Source organism: Homalodisca vitripennis, chromosome 4 (genome assembly GCF_021130785.1).
Source record: "Homalodisca vitripennis isolate AUS2020 chromosome 4, UT_GWSS_2.1, whole genome shotgun sequence".
Classification (NCBI taxonomy): Eukaryota; Metazoa; Arthropoda; class Insecta; order Hemiptera; family Cicadellidae; genus Homalodisca; species Homalodisca vitripennis.
The window spans coordinates 99,605,993-99,623,041 of record NC_060210.1 but is presented as its reverse complement, the minus strand read 5'-3'; the positions used below and the strand labels follow the sequence as shown (position 1 = coordinate 99,623,041).

Genomic DNA, 17,049 nt, shown 5'->3' with positions numbered 1-17,049 from the left:
ATATATGAAAATTAAATAAACATTCTAAATGAATATACAACCAAACTCAAATTACATTATTACATTCATTAGGTATTATAATTAATAACAATTATTAAATAAAATATCTATAAAATTTTTAATAAATAAAAATTATAAATAGCCCTCTAAGAAATTATTACAAATTAAGTGGTTTACATCTATCGTACTGATAAAAATATAAATTAACCTATTTTTAAAACAATCACAATTTAAATAACATACATATGAATAATATGTTTGTCTATCAACAATTACAAAAAAACAAGATGCATAGTAGCTCAGCTGTACATCCTTTGTGTGCCGATCCAAATATGTACATTCTCTCTCTTCCTATAAGCTGAAAAGATTCAAACATATATGTAATTAATATATGGTTCACAATTTATTGTATATATGTTAATTGTAAAAAAAATCCTAAAAATTTACAACACAAGTGGTTGGTTATTTTTAAACTCATATTTTCTTAAGAAAAGAGCACAAATCTGGCGACTAATAATTTTATATTACACTAGCTGTTACATAAAAAACAGGCTTCGTACAAATGTTCCTGCTGAATAACAGGGATGTTAAAAGGTACAACTTTTTTTAAATGCCAGAGAGCACCTATGTGATAAGTGATAGTCATTGGAAAATATTCCCATTCTAATTTTGGCACAACATTCCATGATTATTTTTTATTAAATAGCTTAAAATATTTCAGTAGCACAAACTATCCTGAGATTAAGAATCCTATATTTGGAGTCTGTTAAGCTTTCTTAGTGAGAGCACTTACAATGAAATATGATAATTTTGAAAAGGGCAAGCTTATTTAAGAAACACATTACTTCAGCATTTATGCAAAATTTCAACACAGTCTACATAAAAGTGACAGGAACATAACAGTCAAAATAATGAAATTTATAATATTTACAATGAAGTTAAATCTCTAATAGAAACATCTGCCTGCTTTTTTGGGCCATCCGGCTATACTACAGAGAAAATCTCGATGTTGTGAGTGTTGTAATTGCTGATTTTGTTTGGTGTTTGTTCTTACTTTTTATTGTAGTCAATATTGAAAACGAGTACAAGAAGATCACCAGTAAGCGAAGGGTAACCATGCAAGAACTGCAGACAAGGTGTTCACTCCACACATTTTGATGAGCACAAATGCTAATGGGAAGCAGCATTATTTATTTAACATTTATTTCAGTGTTTATTCACTAAAAAGTGAAATAGTGTATACTAATGTGTAGGCATGTGGAAATGTTTAGGACGCACACCCTTTTGGAAACATCACAACTTCTACAATTACAAAAGTAAATGCTTGCAATTTTGTGTGGTAGCTTATATATTAATGTTACAATAAAAGCGTAAAATAAAGGTAATGGTTTAATATTTTTTGTACAATACAAACATTTTATTTACATACAATTAAAAAGATGTATGTGTACTTATAAAATTGGTAGATATACATTTTTATAGTGGCGTACCCCAGGGATCGGTCCTTGGCCCTTTCTTATTTTTAGCAGTGATTAACGACTTGCCGTCTAATTTAACCTGTAATTCTGTAATCTTTGCCGATGACGCAACTCTTTTCTGTAGTAATCGCTGTTTGGATTATCTAAATATTCACATGTCTAACTGCCTTTCTGAATGTAACGATTGGTTTAAAAATAATGGTTTACTCTTAAATAACAGTAAAACAATCCATTATTTTTTGTTTAAGTAGTCATGAGTTAAGCTTTCTACAATTGAGTGGTCATGTAAAATTACTAGGCATATACCTTGATCCCAAGTAAGCTGGGGTGTGCACATTAGCCATGTTTGCATTAGGCTCTCTAGAGTAATTTACTTACTCCGTAAGCTCAAAAGATGTATCCCTAAACACTATTTACGGGTGGCCTATTTTGCATTCTTCAATAGTATTATAAGTTATGGTATTTTATTATGGGGTTATGGTCATGAAGTAAATAGAATTTTGCTCCTGCAAAAAAGGCACTCAGAATTATCACATTCTCTAATTATAGAGCCCACTGTAGACCCTTGTTCATTCAGGAAAGGATACTCACTGTTTTTAATCTGTTTATTTATTCATGTTTGGTGTGGTAATGTTAAATTAGGTATTGGTGCCATAACTCTAAGGTCACACTCACATGTTCATTTTACCAGACATAGAAATAATTGAGATTTACCTCTTGTTAGGCTAACTAAGTCCCAAGAGTTATTTTCATATATTGGTTTAAAAATGTTTAATCGATTACTGAATCGATATTTTACTAGTTACTAAATAATCCGTTTTACAGTATGAATGAATTCTTTACAACTGATATTGATATTAGCTTTTAGATTTTGACTGAGATTATTCTTGTTACATTCCTTGTTTTGTACTTGTTATTTATTGTTATACTATATTGATTGTTAAATTACATTTCTTATCATTATCAATTGTTCAATTATATTGAATAACTATAGGCTAGGCTAGTCATTGTTTCTATTAAATTATATGGCTATTGAAATATGCTTATGAAAGATCGATGCCTTGGTCTTAAAAAAGTAATATTGACGTCAACTATACAAAATGTACATTTTGTAATTTGTTGAACAAATTCTTGATTCTTGAAGATCATTTCATTAGCAAAAAAAATTATTTATGTTAAAACTAATAGGTGTATATTTTTATATGAGACACTACATTTTACTCAAATTACGGCTGCTAATTTTAGCACAGTGCCTGCTCTATAGCATAGCAGACAATACAGTTTTGTAGTCAATTGATTATAATAAATGTATAAACAGCTGTTGGATCAATGTATATCGCTAATTTAATGTATTAAAACAGTCTGTTTCTAAGTACCATGAACGCTTAAAAGGTCAAGTCCCCCCACAACGTCCCATTGAGTAGGCCGATGTGTTTACCCATAAAATAAATGATCTCTTTATATGTTTAATCGTAGTTTTATTTAGTTCATGTTGGTAGCTTTTACTACAACAAATCTTATATTGTGCCTTTCTAAATCTAATATCTCACCTTTCTTATTTTTATTCATGCTAATTATTAACTTAATGTACCTATTGTTAAAAATTTGTGTTAAAAACATAACTTACGTAGTGAATTCTTCAAAAACTATCCACTTCTCAACTCCACAATGTTTTTTGCCTAAAATCAACAAAGTCTTAACAATGTGTTATCAATGTATACAATAATATATTAGGTTATTTACGGATAAAACAGATTCATTATTAATTTGATTGTTCTATTTATTTAATGCTCAGTTGTCATCAACTACAGTGATAAGCATATTTTGTAGTAAACCATATAAAATCCATCTTTTCAATGGGTTGGAAAATACAGTGAAAGTAATCTTAGTGATAACAACAACCTATTCCCCTGGATTGATTTTTATGTCATAGATTTTAAAGGTAGTATGATCTTCAATACTATTTTTATACTGAGGGCAAAGCTTCTTCAGTTCTCAAAGATGTAGTACACTGGTACATACATTTTTTTTAAATACTACCAACCAAGATCAAGTATGTTTTGAGGTACATAGATTAACCCTTTGAATGCCACAAGGCAAAAAATTTAGTACAAAAGAAATGCACTAGCAACTATATTGCAAGTCATATGCGAAAAATGCCAGGGAATAATAAGAAGTATTACCGGGCTTCCGGAAAAAGAATATATTTTTTTTATTTTTCATACTATTTTTATGAAAGAGGTATCAAAATGTTTGTAAAAAATTGTATTACAATAAAATGTTACAAAACAAATGAAACAACATAAAATAATATTAGTTTTGGCATGTCAAAACCAAAAAATGTATAAAGCAATTTTTATTTTTTAGTTTTTATTTTTTTTTTGACAAATTAATAAGAAACAATTTTACCATGGGAAGAATTTTTTAAATATTCTTTATAACATTGTTAATGTGAAAAAAATAATGGTTGACTTTTTTATATAATTACTATAGTTACATAACAATGCTTGAAATTATGTACATAATGAAAAAATCATTTTTCAGTACCGGTAACACAACACTAAAACAAAAATAATTAATGCATTACTTACATTTATCCTTTGGTTCTAAAGTATATCTAATATATGGTCTTCATATTTTCCCAAAAAATATGTACACACACACACACACACACACACACACACACGCACGCGCACGCACGCACGCACAGGAGATATCAATTTAACAAAATCATTTTAGAGATCCTAACCTCAAAACGATGTATACACAACCATGTGACCGAACGTATTATTTTAGATATTACGCATACTATACGTAGCGAGTTGTTTACGCGCCAACGATGTTACGCGCCCGGTTGATCACCGCCAGCTGTTGTTGCTTCTATTATTCTGTGTTTTTTTATCTTCACTAATATAAAGTATTATGTGAACTATTATTTATCTATTGCAGGATAGTTAACAAATAAAACAATATTGGTCGTGAAAAGAATTCATGAAAAATAAAGCGTTAAAAATTACGATAACAGACGGCGACGACGGATCGTCGCCTGGCACTTTTCGTACAGTAAGTCGGCGACGATAGATCATCGCCGTGGCACTTTTCGCAAGGGTTTTTGGCGACGATGTATCGTCGCCGTGGCACGCAAAGGGTTAACAGTAGAGTAACAGAGGAGATCGAAATGGGGTGTTTACATTGAAAATCCTAGTTAAAGACTATCCAGTATATCTTATTTCCTATCCGCTTTTAACAAAATTTAATTATTGTCATGATGTCTACCTAAGTGGCTTGAAGAAATTCAATAACTTTTAGATAAAGAAATTTTCCAAATCTTATTGCCGATAAAATCAACAGTTTTTAAATAGTTAATTTAACATACATAATGTGAGTGTCAAAATACGGCCTCAAATACCATCAAAATACAATAGTAAATATAATAATTAGTCAAAAGCTAATAATGATAGGCCTGTACAATGCAGTATATTGGTGTGTTTGAAACTAACAACTCAAACCCAGAAAGTTCCAGAAGGTCTACAAAACTTATCTTGCATCTATACTTGAAGTAATATAAAATATGATGATTACAAGAGAGGATGCTACTTCTGAGGAGTGTCTTTTGGTGACTATTAATAACCTTAGAAAGAACAAAAAAAATCTGTGACCTTTTTGACAACCATTACAAAAAGCAACATCTTTGCAAAGCAATATTTTATTGCATATTTTACTAATTAAATTGGAAAATATATGCAAAGATTGATGAAACTTTTTTTACAACAACAATCTTACCTTACTGTATGTGTATGTAGTGTATCAGCTCAATAAATTTTAATAATATATAGCATTTTAATACTTGTAAAAATCAAGACAATTTTGACTAGTAAAATTAAGACAAATACGAACTGAATAAAAAATATTATTGGTAAAAAAATCATAATTTGTTAATTTTATAATCTATACACTTCTTTATACACAAAATACGACACGTTTTAGCAATCAATATACTGCTAATCAGCTGCAGTCCGTGAATATATGCAGCAGACTCGTGATGATGTGTGTTATTTAAATATTGACACTAATTACTGTGCAAATTTGCACTATGTATAAATAGATTTTAATTCACTTGACTTGAATTGCAACAAAAAAACATGTTGTGTTTCATCTACAAGCACTCTATCTCTAAAACATGCGTATAATAAAACTAAAATTAATTATTTTAAACTGTATTATGTAATAAAATATTTTTTATTGAATGCATGTTTTAGAGATCATATGAATGGAGTACGCTCATACCTTCACAATCCAGGGTATCTAGCGACGGGAAAAACCGGGAATAGTTGTGGAATTTTAACAATATGGATAAAATCATGGAAAAGTCAGGGAATTTCACGATAGAACCTGGAGAAATTGTCCAGTTATTTTTGCAGGGTGTTTGCCAGTCACAGAGATCCCGGTAAAGTTGCGGACTTTAATGAGGGTTTATGGAAATCGCCACACAAACACGGAATGTGACTTTGTCACTAAGTTCAGTAAGCCATATTTTGCTTCCATATCTGTGTTAATGTAGTAGATACATAGCCGTGAGTCTGCTGCATATGCTCATGGACGGCAGCTGATCGGCAAAGTTACCAAATTGCAAATATATGTTTATTTTTGAACTTGTGTATAGAAATTCGTAGATAGATATCCTAATTGACAAATTTCTAGTTTTGTAAATATTTTACTTGCAGTTCTAAGAGAAATAGTCAACCTCTCTTAGTGCTGCTTGTTCCCTCTTTGATTCTAGTACTGTGGAAGATAGGTTCTTAAAATACCGCAACAAGAAAAATGTAGTTGTAGTGTGCTCAAAAAACTACTCAGTTCTCTTGATGTCCTAAAATTGTGAAAATATTGTTACCCACATCTAACCCCCACAAAGGTCCTCTTATTTCTAAAATTTTAAAATTAGCCCAGTTATGTATCCCAAATTCAGTACCATAACAGTAAAGGAAGACACTACACAAAAAAGGTAGTACCTCACTTCATGCCTGAAAAATTCCTCGTCTTAATGTACACTAAAATCATCAATGGGGTCTAGAGGATCAATAAATTTCAATTAATGCCATAGTTGACACTTGTAAACACCTACACGATGAAATTATATAAAATTCTGAGAATATCATAAGTATATATTTTTTGACCATTTATAGATCCTAAACAAATATCACCATGTATTGTGTTGTCAAGTCAACAGCATTTTATAGCAATTTAATATTCCATAGCTATGGTGGGAAGGGTTAAATCAATGTGAATGTCGAGTTTCCTCTTATTGCACCGTCTGAAATCTGACACTGTCACAGTATTGACTCCTGGAATCTGGAGTTATGTACGTCTGAAGAAATTCAACAAAAATTTAGAGAGAAGCTCAAAATTATCTCTTTTGAGATCAGCGTCACTCAGACTACAAAATGGTAGCTCCACTGTGCTTACAGATTGTGTCTAAAACACTGTAGTGCACTCAATTCTGCACCTGATGAGACAACGAAAAGATCTCTTCACCTAGATTACAATATATTTGTAGTCTGGGTGTCTCTGATGTCGAAACAATGTAAAGAGTTAATTTTGGGTCAGATTTCAGACGCTGCACTAAGAGGAAGGTGAACTGAAGCTAAACTCAACATTTACAACTTCATATTAATATATTATTAATTTAAATACTAATACTTACGGTTTAGGCTTATTTGGCACTGGAGCAGAAACAGCACCAGAAGTTTTCTTTTTCGCATAGCGGAATTTTTTAACATATGCTTCAATCAGAAACTGAATCTTTATTGGATTTATTTCTCCAGATTTATTATGGCAGATCTGAAACCAAGACAAAATAGTTGTTACAGGATACTGAAAGATTACTTAATTAATCTTATTACAAGTGATCAAACCATACAGCATTCATAACTATTTGGTAAATCGAAAACTATAACATATGAAACAAAATTTAACATGTAATTTTCTTTATAGATGTGGTCATTGTATTCTTGAAATTTGGTCTTTTATTATTAAAACATATATATATATATATATATATCAATCAATATATCATATATATATATATATATATATATATATATATATATATATATATATATCAATCAATATATATATATATATATATATATATATATATATATATATATCAATCAATATATCATATATATATATATATATATTCCTTTTCCATTTTGAGTTGGAAAGGAATAGCTTCAAGATTTTGGTTTCCATCCAATAGAAGTGAGGTAGAGTACTACAGCTACATTGAATAATCAAATATAAGTTTCAACATAAGTAGTATTTACCTTCGGAACTGCTCTCCTTAGAATTTCTTTGTAATCTTCCTTGTTGATATGTTTCTTTGCATAATGTGGTTTTAAGACAAGTTTCACTTCTTCAACTACCCTTTCTTGTCGATTCAGCTTTTTTAGAAACTGCAAAATATTTAAAGTGTTACCAAACAAATGACAATAAATGCATTTCTTCACTATTACTATTTGCTGAGTTGAGTAAATTATTAACGAGATAGTTCAATTTCTAAGATGGTTGAGTTTTCAAATTATTAATAACAAACAATAGATTAATGGAGTGCAAAAAAACAAGTAGATTAGAAAATAAACTTCAATTAATTATCTTAATGACATTTGAAAACTTAATGATTTTTATCTATGCCGTTGCAGACACAATTTTACTGAAATTGTTTGAAAAATTAAAATAAAGTAGATTGTACAAGTCTTAAAATATTCTTCAGAATGATTTTAACTTAAGTCTATTTTGTCAAAATCAATTCACAGTACATGAACAGATTAGGTCCTACGCATATTAAATCAAATACCTCTTTAATCAGCATACAGTGATATATAACGAATAGAGTCAAAGGTAACTGATATAATTAAAAACATGCTACTAACTATTTAACACTAACAAATTTACTAACCTACGTCCTGAATTATCTTTTATTAGTAAGAACATTAGAAAAACAGATAATAATTATAAATCAATCTTTTATTTGCTCATGGAGTATTCCTGTTGGCATTGAAGATTACCAGTCATTCTAATTTTCAAAAAGGACGAAAGTTCCTTTCAATGAACTATCGGCCAATTTCTACCCTCTGTTTTCAGCAAAATTTTCAAAAAAGCTTGTCTTGAACAATTTTTTGATCATTACAAGGTTTGATGTCTCGAACAATTGGGTTCAGGAAAAGCAAGTCAACAATCGATGCCTTAACAAATCTCATTTACAATGTTGTCAAGGCGTAGAAAGGCGAGAGCAGGTGCTAAGCATATTCCTCAACCTCTCTACTCTAAAGCTTTTGATTGTGTGCAACATGTGACACTGTTGCATCAGCTATGGTCAAGTGGAATTCGGGGACTGCCGTACGATTGGATCTCGTCTTACTTGAAAGATAGAGAGCAGTGTGTGCAGATAATGAATGTCTTGTCAGGCAAAGTCAAAATGCCCAACGATGTTCCACAGGGATCAATATTAGGGTCAATCCTTTTTTAATTTACGTAAATAGATTGAACTCAGCGATCAAGAATGGAAAAATAATTCAATATGCTAACAATACAACTCTCTGCATTAGATAGAAAAAAAAAAAAAAAAACTTGAAGTGGAGTCATTCACTGAATTGAATTCATGCATGGAATATTTCTCCAGAATCAATTTGAAAATGAACAGTTCAAAATCAAACGTCATAAATTTTTGCCTTTGACAAGACCAAGAGCTTCGACTCACGGTTATGTTGTATGATTTCTTTCTTGAAGAAGCAATATCCATTAAGTTCTTTGGAACGTACCTTGATCAGGGGCTTAAGGTTGCCTCAGGAATTTATGTCCTGCACAATCTTGCAAAATATTGTTCGGCGGATGTATTAAAAATGGCCTATTTCGGTCTGATACAACCACATTTGACATACGGCTTGAGATTGTGAGGAAGCTGTTCCAAATACAGATTTGAAAGAGTTTTCAGATCTCAAAAGAAAGCCAGATCTGATTTCTTACAAAATTAAACCCCAGAGAGTCACGCAAAGATGCCTTTAAGGACCTTGGATTGCTGACCCTGCCCTATATACACCTCAAGTATGGCCCAAAGAAACCTTTGCAAAACCAAAACCCCTTCAGAGAGTGCCAACGGCCATATCATGTTGAATATACCGGTTCTCATCCGATCACAGAGTCAAAAGATCAATATTGCAAAAGAGGGCTATAAGAGCCATGGCTGAGCTAGGCTTCAGAGAAAGTTGTAGAGAAGTTTACAGGACCCTGAAGATTATGACAATAAAAGAAGAATCAGAAGGCGTTATTAACAGTACATAATTGATGTCAGCAAACATTACTATAATTTTTCTCATCCCTGTCAAGCTCTTGGCAGGGGAGAGGAAGGCGATTTATCAGAGACAAGGCGAGATCGGCAAGGATGCAGCAAGATCCGAAGAGCGCGCCCGAACCTTCCAGCAGTGGCAACACAGCTGGGAGCACGAAACCCAAGGACGATGGACTGCACATTGAGCAGCTTCAACCATGGGTCGAAAGGCGACATGGCGAGGTGGATTACTACCTCATGCAGTTCCTGACAGGTCACAGCTATTTCAAGTCGTACCTGAACCGGGATGGGCAAGACCGGTTCACCGGATTGCATCTACTGCCCGGGCGTTCCTTGACGACGCGGAACACACCTTCTTCCGCTGTCCGCGTTGGGAAAGGCCCCGCCTGAAGGCCACAAGAAAACTCGGTGGACACGGTCTGCGAAAAGATTATGGAGGATGAGGGGAACTGGGATTGTTTGTCAAAGTTCGTCCGGGTCATCCTCCTGGAAAAGAAATCCGATCTGGACCGCGAAGTGGCCCAGATCCCTTGACCAAGCGGCTAGATAAGGAGCGAGCCCTTCGGGCTTAAGCCAAATTTAGGCCTAGCCTGACGTAATGTGATAGAATCCTAAAGAGTAGAGGAGGTTTTTTAGTGGGTAAACCCGTTTTTGGCGGACTCCCACATTACAGGCTAGCCACCTATGCGTAATTGCATTTTTCCTGCCTCTCCCTAAAAAAAAGAAAAACATATATCAAGTAGAAGTCGTTTTGTATTCTGACAACTGATGACCAGAATAGACACATCAATGACTACTATACTAGACACAGCATACGTTACCACCTACCAGCTCATCATCTCTCTTAATATATAAAAAGATACCCCTCCTACATGGGCGTGAAGTTGCACAACCCTCTACCACAAGAATTGAGATGCCTCACTAAGAGAAGATTGTTATGGCTTGGCTGGTCAACAATCCTGTTTACACTCTCAAACGAGTTCATTGAAAGAAGACGAGAAACATTTCAACGTTATTAACTTAAATATTTTTATCTAACTTGATATTATCTTCAATACTAGATTTATTTTTAAATAAAGAATGTATATCTAGACATAAATTTTGTGGCCCCATTCCAACACGGTTTCAAAAATAAAAATACCAAAATGGTCATAAATATTTTAACTAGTAATTTGCTATACCTATACCAACAAATCAATTGATTTGTACTTGCTTGAGAGAATTCCAAATATTGGTTTAGAAAAATATTTCCTACAGCAACAAACCTTACCCTAGTGAGGTCCCTCCTATATAGTACAAAGCTTTGAACATTAATTTAAAACTATTTTAATTATTTCTGATAATTAATATTTTAACTCTGATCAATAATATTTTTAATTTGAAGAAATTGTGTATGTTTACACTTTAGACTCTATTAAGGACTCTGTTTTGTGCATTAATAACTCAAAGTATTTATTTTTGAAACACATTCTGTTATATAATCTTTACTGATTTCCTTGAATTCTCATGAATAAATGTTTGAATATCAACAATCTTTCGTGTGGGGTTGGACCACACAACCTTCTCTCATTAAGATGAAGATCGGTCTTATCTAAACCCAAGTAAATATAGCTTTTAAAAATTTGTTATTTGATTATAAATACATAATAAAAAAAAAATATTTCAATATCTACATTGTAGTGATGAACTTTAAGGGGGTTTATAGTTAATTTTAACTTTATTTTAAGTTTGCTCACCTCAATCACCTTATTCCTGTTTTAGAAACACATTACGACAAACTGGTTGTTTAACCCTCCAAGCGTCCCACGCCGGAATTCCGGCGAATTAAATAAGCGCGTGTAGCGTCCACACCGGAATTCCGGCGAATTAAACACGTGCGGAAAAGAACAACTCCTGAATGAGCTAGCCGTGTCTGGTAGGCCTGATCGATATATCGTTGGAAAGGCCGTAAATGCACGAGTATTTTGATACCCAATACGATAATTTTCTATAGGTATTTTGGCAACACTGACCCAAAACTTTCTTCCCTTTTGTTGTGTGCCAGCTGGTTAGTCTCGAGCGGGTCGCCTTTGTGTACGGTGCGTTAGTCTCGAGCGGGTCGCCTTTGTTTACGGTGCGTTACTGTGTTATTGTTTTGATGTTTATTTAGTGCAATGGCAGAAGATTTTTTTGGTAGATCAAGTGATTTGAGAGAATTGATTCACGAAAGAAGATGGGGACATTGATAGTGATTTAGAAGCTGAAGAATGGCCAGACAATGTATCACTACAAGACTACTCATCGGGCAGCGGCGAGGAATACGAACCGGACCTTGACAACATTTCTTCATCAGACTCAGGTGATTCAGACAACGGCAGTAGAACTAATACCAATAACAGAAATACATCAATACCATTACCACCTCCACAAACAACTGAATGGGTTAGGACTTACTCAACCGAACCAGAATGTAATGTTGGAAATAGGTTTCAGGTTAGACAGCCAGGAGTAAAGAATGTGCCACCACGAAATAGTAAACCAATTGAGTACTTTTACTTATTTTTTACCAATGCTGTATGGAACCACATAGTCAGACACACTAACTACTATGCCCAGAACAAAATTAAAACAAAGAGAGATTCTGGAACAATGCCAACGCATTCTAGATTTACAAGATGGGTTGATATAACTGTGTCAGACATAAAAAAGTTTTTCGCTTGTATTTTGAATATGGGTTTGATTAGACAGAAGAATCTACAAGCCTATTGGGACACTAGGGCCTCACAGACAATACCTTTTTTCCATAAAGTAATGTCATACAATAAATTCATGCTTATCAACTCTAACCTACATCTGACAATGGCGCCAACTCTCCGTCGTGGACAACCCAATTATGATCCCTGGGTGAAAATTAGATTTTTATTAGACCATCTAAATAAAAAATTCAAAGCCTACTTTACTGCTTATCAAAATGTTTGTATTGATGAATCCGTAGTGGGAATGAAAAACCGTTGTGTCTTCATACAATATATGCCCAATAAAAAACATGCCCGCTACGGAATAAAAAAATTTGAAGTATGTGATAGCAAAACCAGTTTCATTTTACATTTTGAGCTTTATAGCTGTAGTGATTTTTTAAAAGGAAACCCGGCATCTTTTACTGAAAAAGTTATATTGGAAATCATGCAAAAAGCAGGTTTGTTGGATAAGGGTCACCACTTATTCACAGATAATTTTTATACCAAAATCCCTCTTGCTGAGAAGCTTTTGAACCGTTCAACTTTTATCACTGGTACAATAAACAAAAGATCTAAATTTATTTGCAAACAAGGCATTGAACAGAAATTAAAAGCTAGAGAAAGTGTATATTTCAGAAAAGGTGAATTACTTTTTGTTGGATTTCGACAGACGTCTACCCGAAAACCGGTTTTTCTTATTACTACTGCAGGGCATGCTGAAGATAAAATTATCAGAAGCAAAAAAGGCCAAGAAGGTGTCAAACCAGTTGTTATACATAATTACAACCAAGCTATGGGAGGAGTAGACAACTCTGACAAGTCCATTTATCATTTATCTTGTACACGTCCTACCCAAAAGTACTGGTAGAAACTCTTTCTAAATTTTATCGACATGGCTCTATTCAATGCCTTTCTTTTGTATGCAAATAACAGTGACCAACCAATGGATAGAAGGAATTTTATTGTAGACATCATTGAGACACTGGCAGAAAATGATACTGTTCTACCAATACCACAACCAGGTCCAGGAGGTGATACTTCTCACAAGCTAACTCACTTACCCAACAAGAATGATCGGATTTGCGTTGTATGCAACAAGAAAAGCACATATTGGTGCCCAGAGTGCAACTGTGGCATCCACAAACATTGCTACCCTTATTTGGATCACTTTTGGAGGCCTTCTGCTAAAGGGAGGAAAAGAAAGAGGCAAGCCTCCCCCAGCTGCTCTTCGGACTAAGATTTTTCGAAGAAAAAAAGAGTGTATCAAGTTCGGTATATTGTAAATAGTGTTGTCAGTATATGGTTTTATGTAAATATTTAAACATCTTCTTTTTCTACATTATTTATTGAACATAATTGCTATTTTGGATTTTTTAATAACAATAAAAAAGTGATGTTTATCTAAGTGAAAAGTTGATAAAAATTTTTTTTCTTTTTTAATTTTTGATTTATAAGCTCTAAGTTTCAACACATATTTTTGGTGAGTAAATTATTTAATATTTCCTTACTAAGAATTTATTACTGATTACAATGGTATGCTATAGTGTATGATTATTTCCATATTTGTATTTTTTGCAAATTTTTATCTGAATGTCTGCAAAACGGCTAAATGATGCTGGACGTTCAAGGTGGTTTATACGGGACGCTGGGAGGGTTAAAGAGAGACGTAAAAATGCATGCAATTAAACGAGCTGAATATGAGCTACACCCGGATGTGCATCTATATATCCAGCGAAATGAACAAAAGTCAAAGATATCAATTTCAATAAACTAACAACTTTATGAAATCACAGTACACAGCCTGTTTATTAATAAAAAAAACAAAAAATTCTAAAAACAAGTGTACTTATTTAACAGAAAAAAGTTGTACACCTTTTCTGTATTTTTTATTAAAATACATGTATTAAAAGTTTTATTTTCATAATACATTTTTATATAAAATATAGGTTACACTTTTAGTTTATTTTTATTAATAGGAAATTTAAAATTCAATAAATTAAGATCACTACTCTATGCCATATAACTATTTATTTCTTAATCTTAATTATTGGTTTATATGATATATTTTTTTTTGTGTTTCACTTGACCTATCAACTATAGTTTAGATCATTTTTGGTCATCATTTCTTAATTACTCAGATAATCAGCAACTGCCTAAATTTATTCTTTAGAAACTAAATAAACTATAACAAGCAAATTATAACTTAAATTAAGTAATGGTTCCATCAAATAAACAATAAAAGCAAAACAAAATAACTGTATTATTGTGCATTTAGAAAATATCAAAACACATACATTCATAACATTTTTAAGTACTAACTGGTATCTGGATTTTTACAATTACTACACAATTATAGCTACAGAAGAAGAGAACATTATATTGGAATGTTAAATATTATGATTCAAAATTTCTATTCACCCTATTGATGATTATTTACAATTAACAATAAAATTCAGTATTCCTTCGTATAATAGGTTCAGATCAATAGTCTTGTTCTTACACAAGCGTTTATTTAATTTACATGCAAAGTCATAAAAGTACTGTGAGTATCATGTCTTTGAAATTGTGTCAGCAATCTTCTAAAAAATACAAAATACGGGCAATGAAAGTATACCAGATTATTTGTGATCAGGTTGGCATTATTGTACTAGCTTCAGTAAATTATTTATTAGCCAATATTTAGAAAATGAAGTTATGATAGCAAACAAATATTTTTATACCACTGAAAACAGAAAATATTGAAAACTGCAAATGTCAGAAAAAAAACTGATAATTTTAATGTTGAATCTTGAATATAGCTCCAGTTCACCTTCCTTTTATTGCAGCATCTGGTATCTGAAGCTGTCTCTGACTAGACTTCTTATATTTGGAGTCATGTTCGTCTGAAGAGATCCTTATAAATTCAGTGAAGAAGAAGCTCAAAACGAACCTTTACATTGTTTCGACATCAGAGATACCTATAAATAGATGAAGTGGCAGTCTTATCAGGTGCACAAGGTGTACTCAGTTGTGTACCTGATGAGAATGCCACTTCATCTATTTTTAAGTGGCTCTAATGTCGAAACAATGTAAAGTTTAGTTATGAGCTTCTTTGGATCTCTTGAGACGAACAAGACTCCAGATTCGAGCTAAATTCAACATTCAAACTTAAATCAGCCCTCCTTACCATAGCTACGTTATGAGATAAATTTTGCCTGTCTGTATGTGTCTCTAAACCTGTGCTACAATTGCAAACATATTGGACCTATTGCAATTATTATTATATACAATTTTCCTTGTAAATGGGCCAATCGATGTAGGGTATTCATATATATGCCTGACAGCAAACTTTTAGCCAAATGTAGTAACCAATTGTCAGGATTATTGAGATGAATGTTCCTTGAGGATAAAGGGGGTTATTATAAGTGTACTAGGGATATATTTTAAGCAAGAATCATAATCTTGTATACTCTTGTAATTCAGGGAAGCTCCACTATTTGTTCTATTGCTTCTCAGTATTCATTGCAAACTAGTATGTGGCATTTACAATTCTGTAGTTATCCCAGATGCTTTACTGTAAGCCTTTAAAATGTTTGAGATTACTGAATTGCCAGCTGTTTGTGAAATACAGTTAGTGATATGCTCACTAATCCTTTACTTGTTATTTAACAATTTTTATAGATACTAACAATGTAACCAGTACCAGTGAAATACAAGTCTCATTTACTCTAACAGTCACAAAGCAAGCAAATGGAGTATGAAATTAATTATTTCATTTTATGAAATAAAGTAGTGTTATGAATGTATGAATTCCAATAAAATTAAACAAGAAAGTTATAGAAATTATAAGAATACAATATTTCAAAATGATTTGTACCCAATGTTATCATGTGTTACTGTAAATATCTGTGTTTTGTTACACACGTTAAGAAATAATAGCCCTTGTATAAACATGAACTGTTTAAAGTCAAAATATAATTTATTATTTTGTTATAAATTCAAACTATAAAAAAATGTTACAAACTATAAATTATTAAAATTTGAGATTTTAGTTATTTCCAACACAATTTCTCCTAAAACTCGGATTCTTAGCTCTGTTCTCATCATAAAACTGTGTAACCCACTGCAGAACATTTTAATTATAATTACTAGACTGAGGCTCAGCAGAAACAAGATTTAAAAAAAGCATAATTCAGGAGAACTAGGTAATTCTACTAGATTTATTGCCTGCTTGAGGAGAAAAATACAATAGCTGTAAATCGTATTATACAGGAGCATAAGAAATATTGTGCGAAGATTCCCAGGGTACAAGGGATAAACTCAGAATCATAGTCTAAAACACCAAAAGCAGTATTACATGAAGACTCACCACCGTTGCCTATCTCCTCTCCTTCAAAGTCACTGGCCTGAGAACATCTTTACGTCACAATCACTTTAGCCTCACTACCACTCTCTAATAATAACCAATCAACCTCAAGCAAATGTAAATCATGCTCCTTAATTTTACCTATATCAGAAAAATCATGAA

The 17,049-nt window shown here is 32.4% G+C and overlaps 1 protein-coding gene across 5 annotated transcripts in view; it reads right to left on the bottom strand.

Annotated features, from left to right (window-relative positions):
* Positions 1-209: 209 nt before the first annotated feature.
* Positions 210-17,049, bottom strand: part of LOC124359827 — a 124,876-nt gene continuing 108,036 nt past the window's right edge. For 4 of the 5 annotated variants that reach the window (XM_046812888.1, XM_046812892.1, XM_046812891.1 and 1 more), the window contains exons 15-18: positions 7,805-7,933; positions 7,180-7,316; positions 3,106-3,157; positions 210-358 (exon numbers count right to left, since the gene is read on the bottom strand). In XM_046812888.1, the coding sequence (XP_046668844.1) occupies positions 3,136-3,157; positions 7,180-7,316; positions 7,805-7,933 (288 nt within the window). In that variant the 3' untranslated portion in view covers positions 210-358; positions 3,106-3,135. Of the gene's footprint in view, positions 359-3,105; positions 3,158-7,175; positions 7,317-7,804; positions 7,934-17,049 lie in introns of those variants that run through there. The other variant, XM_046812893.1, reaches the window with a different exon arrangement.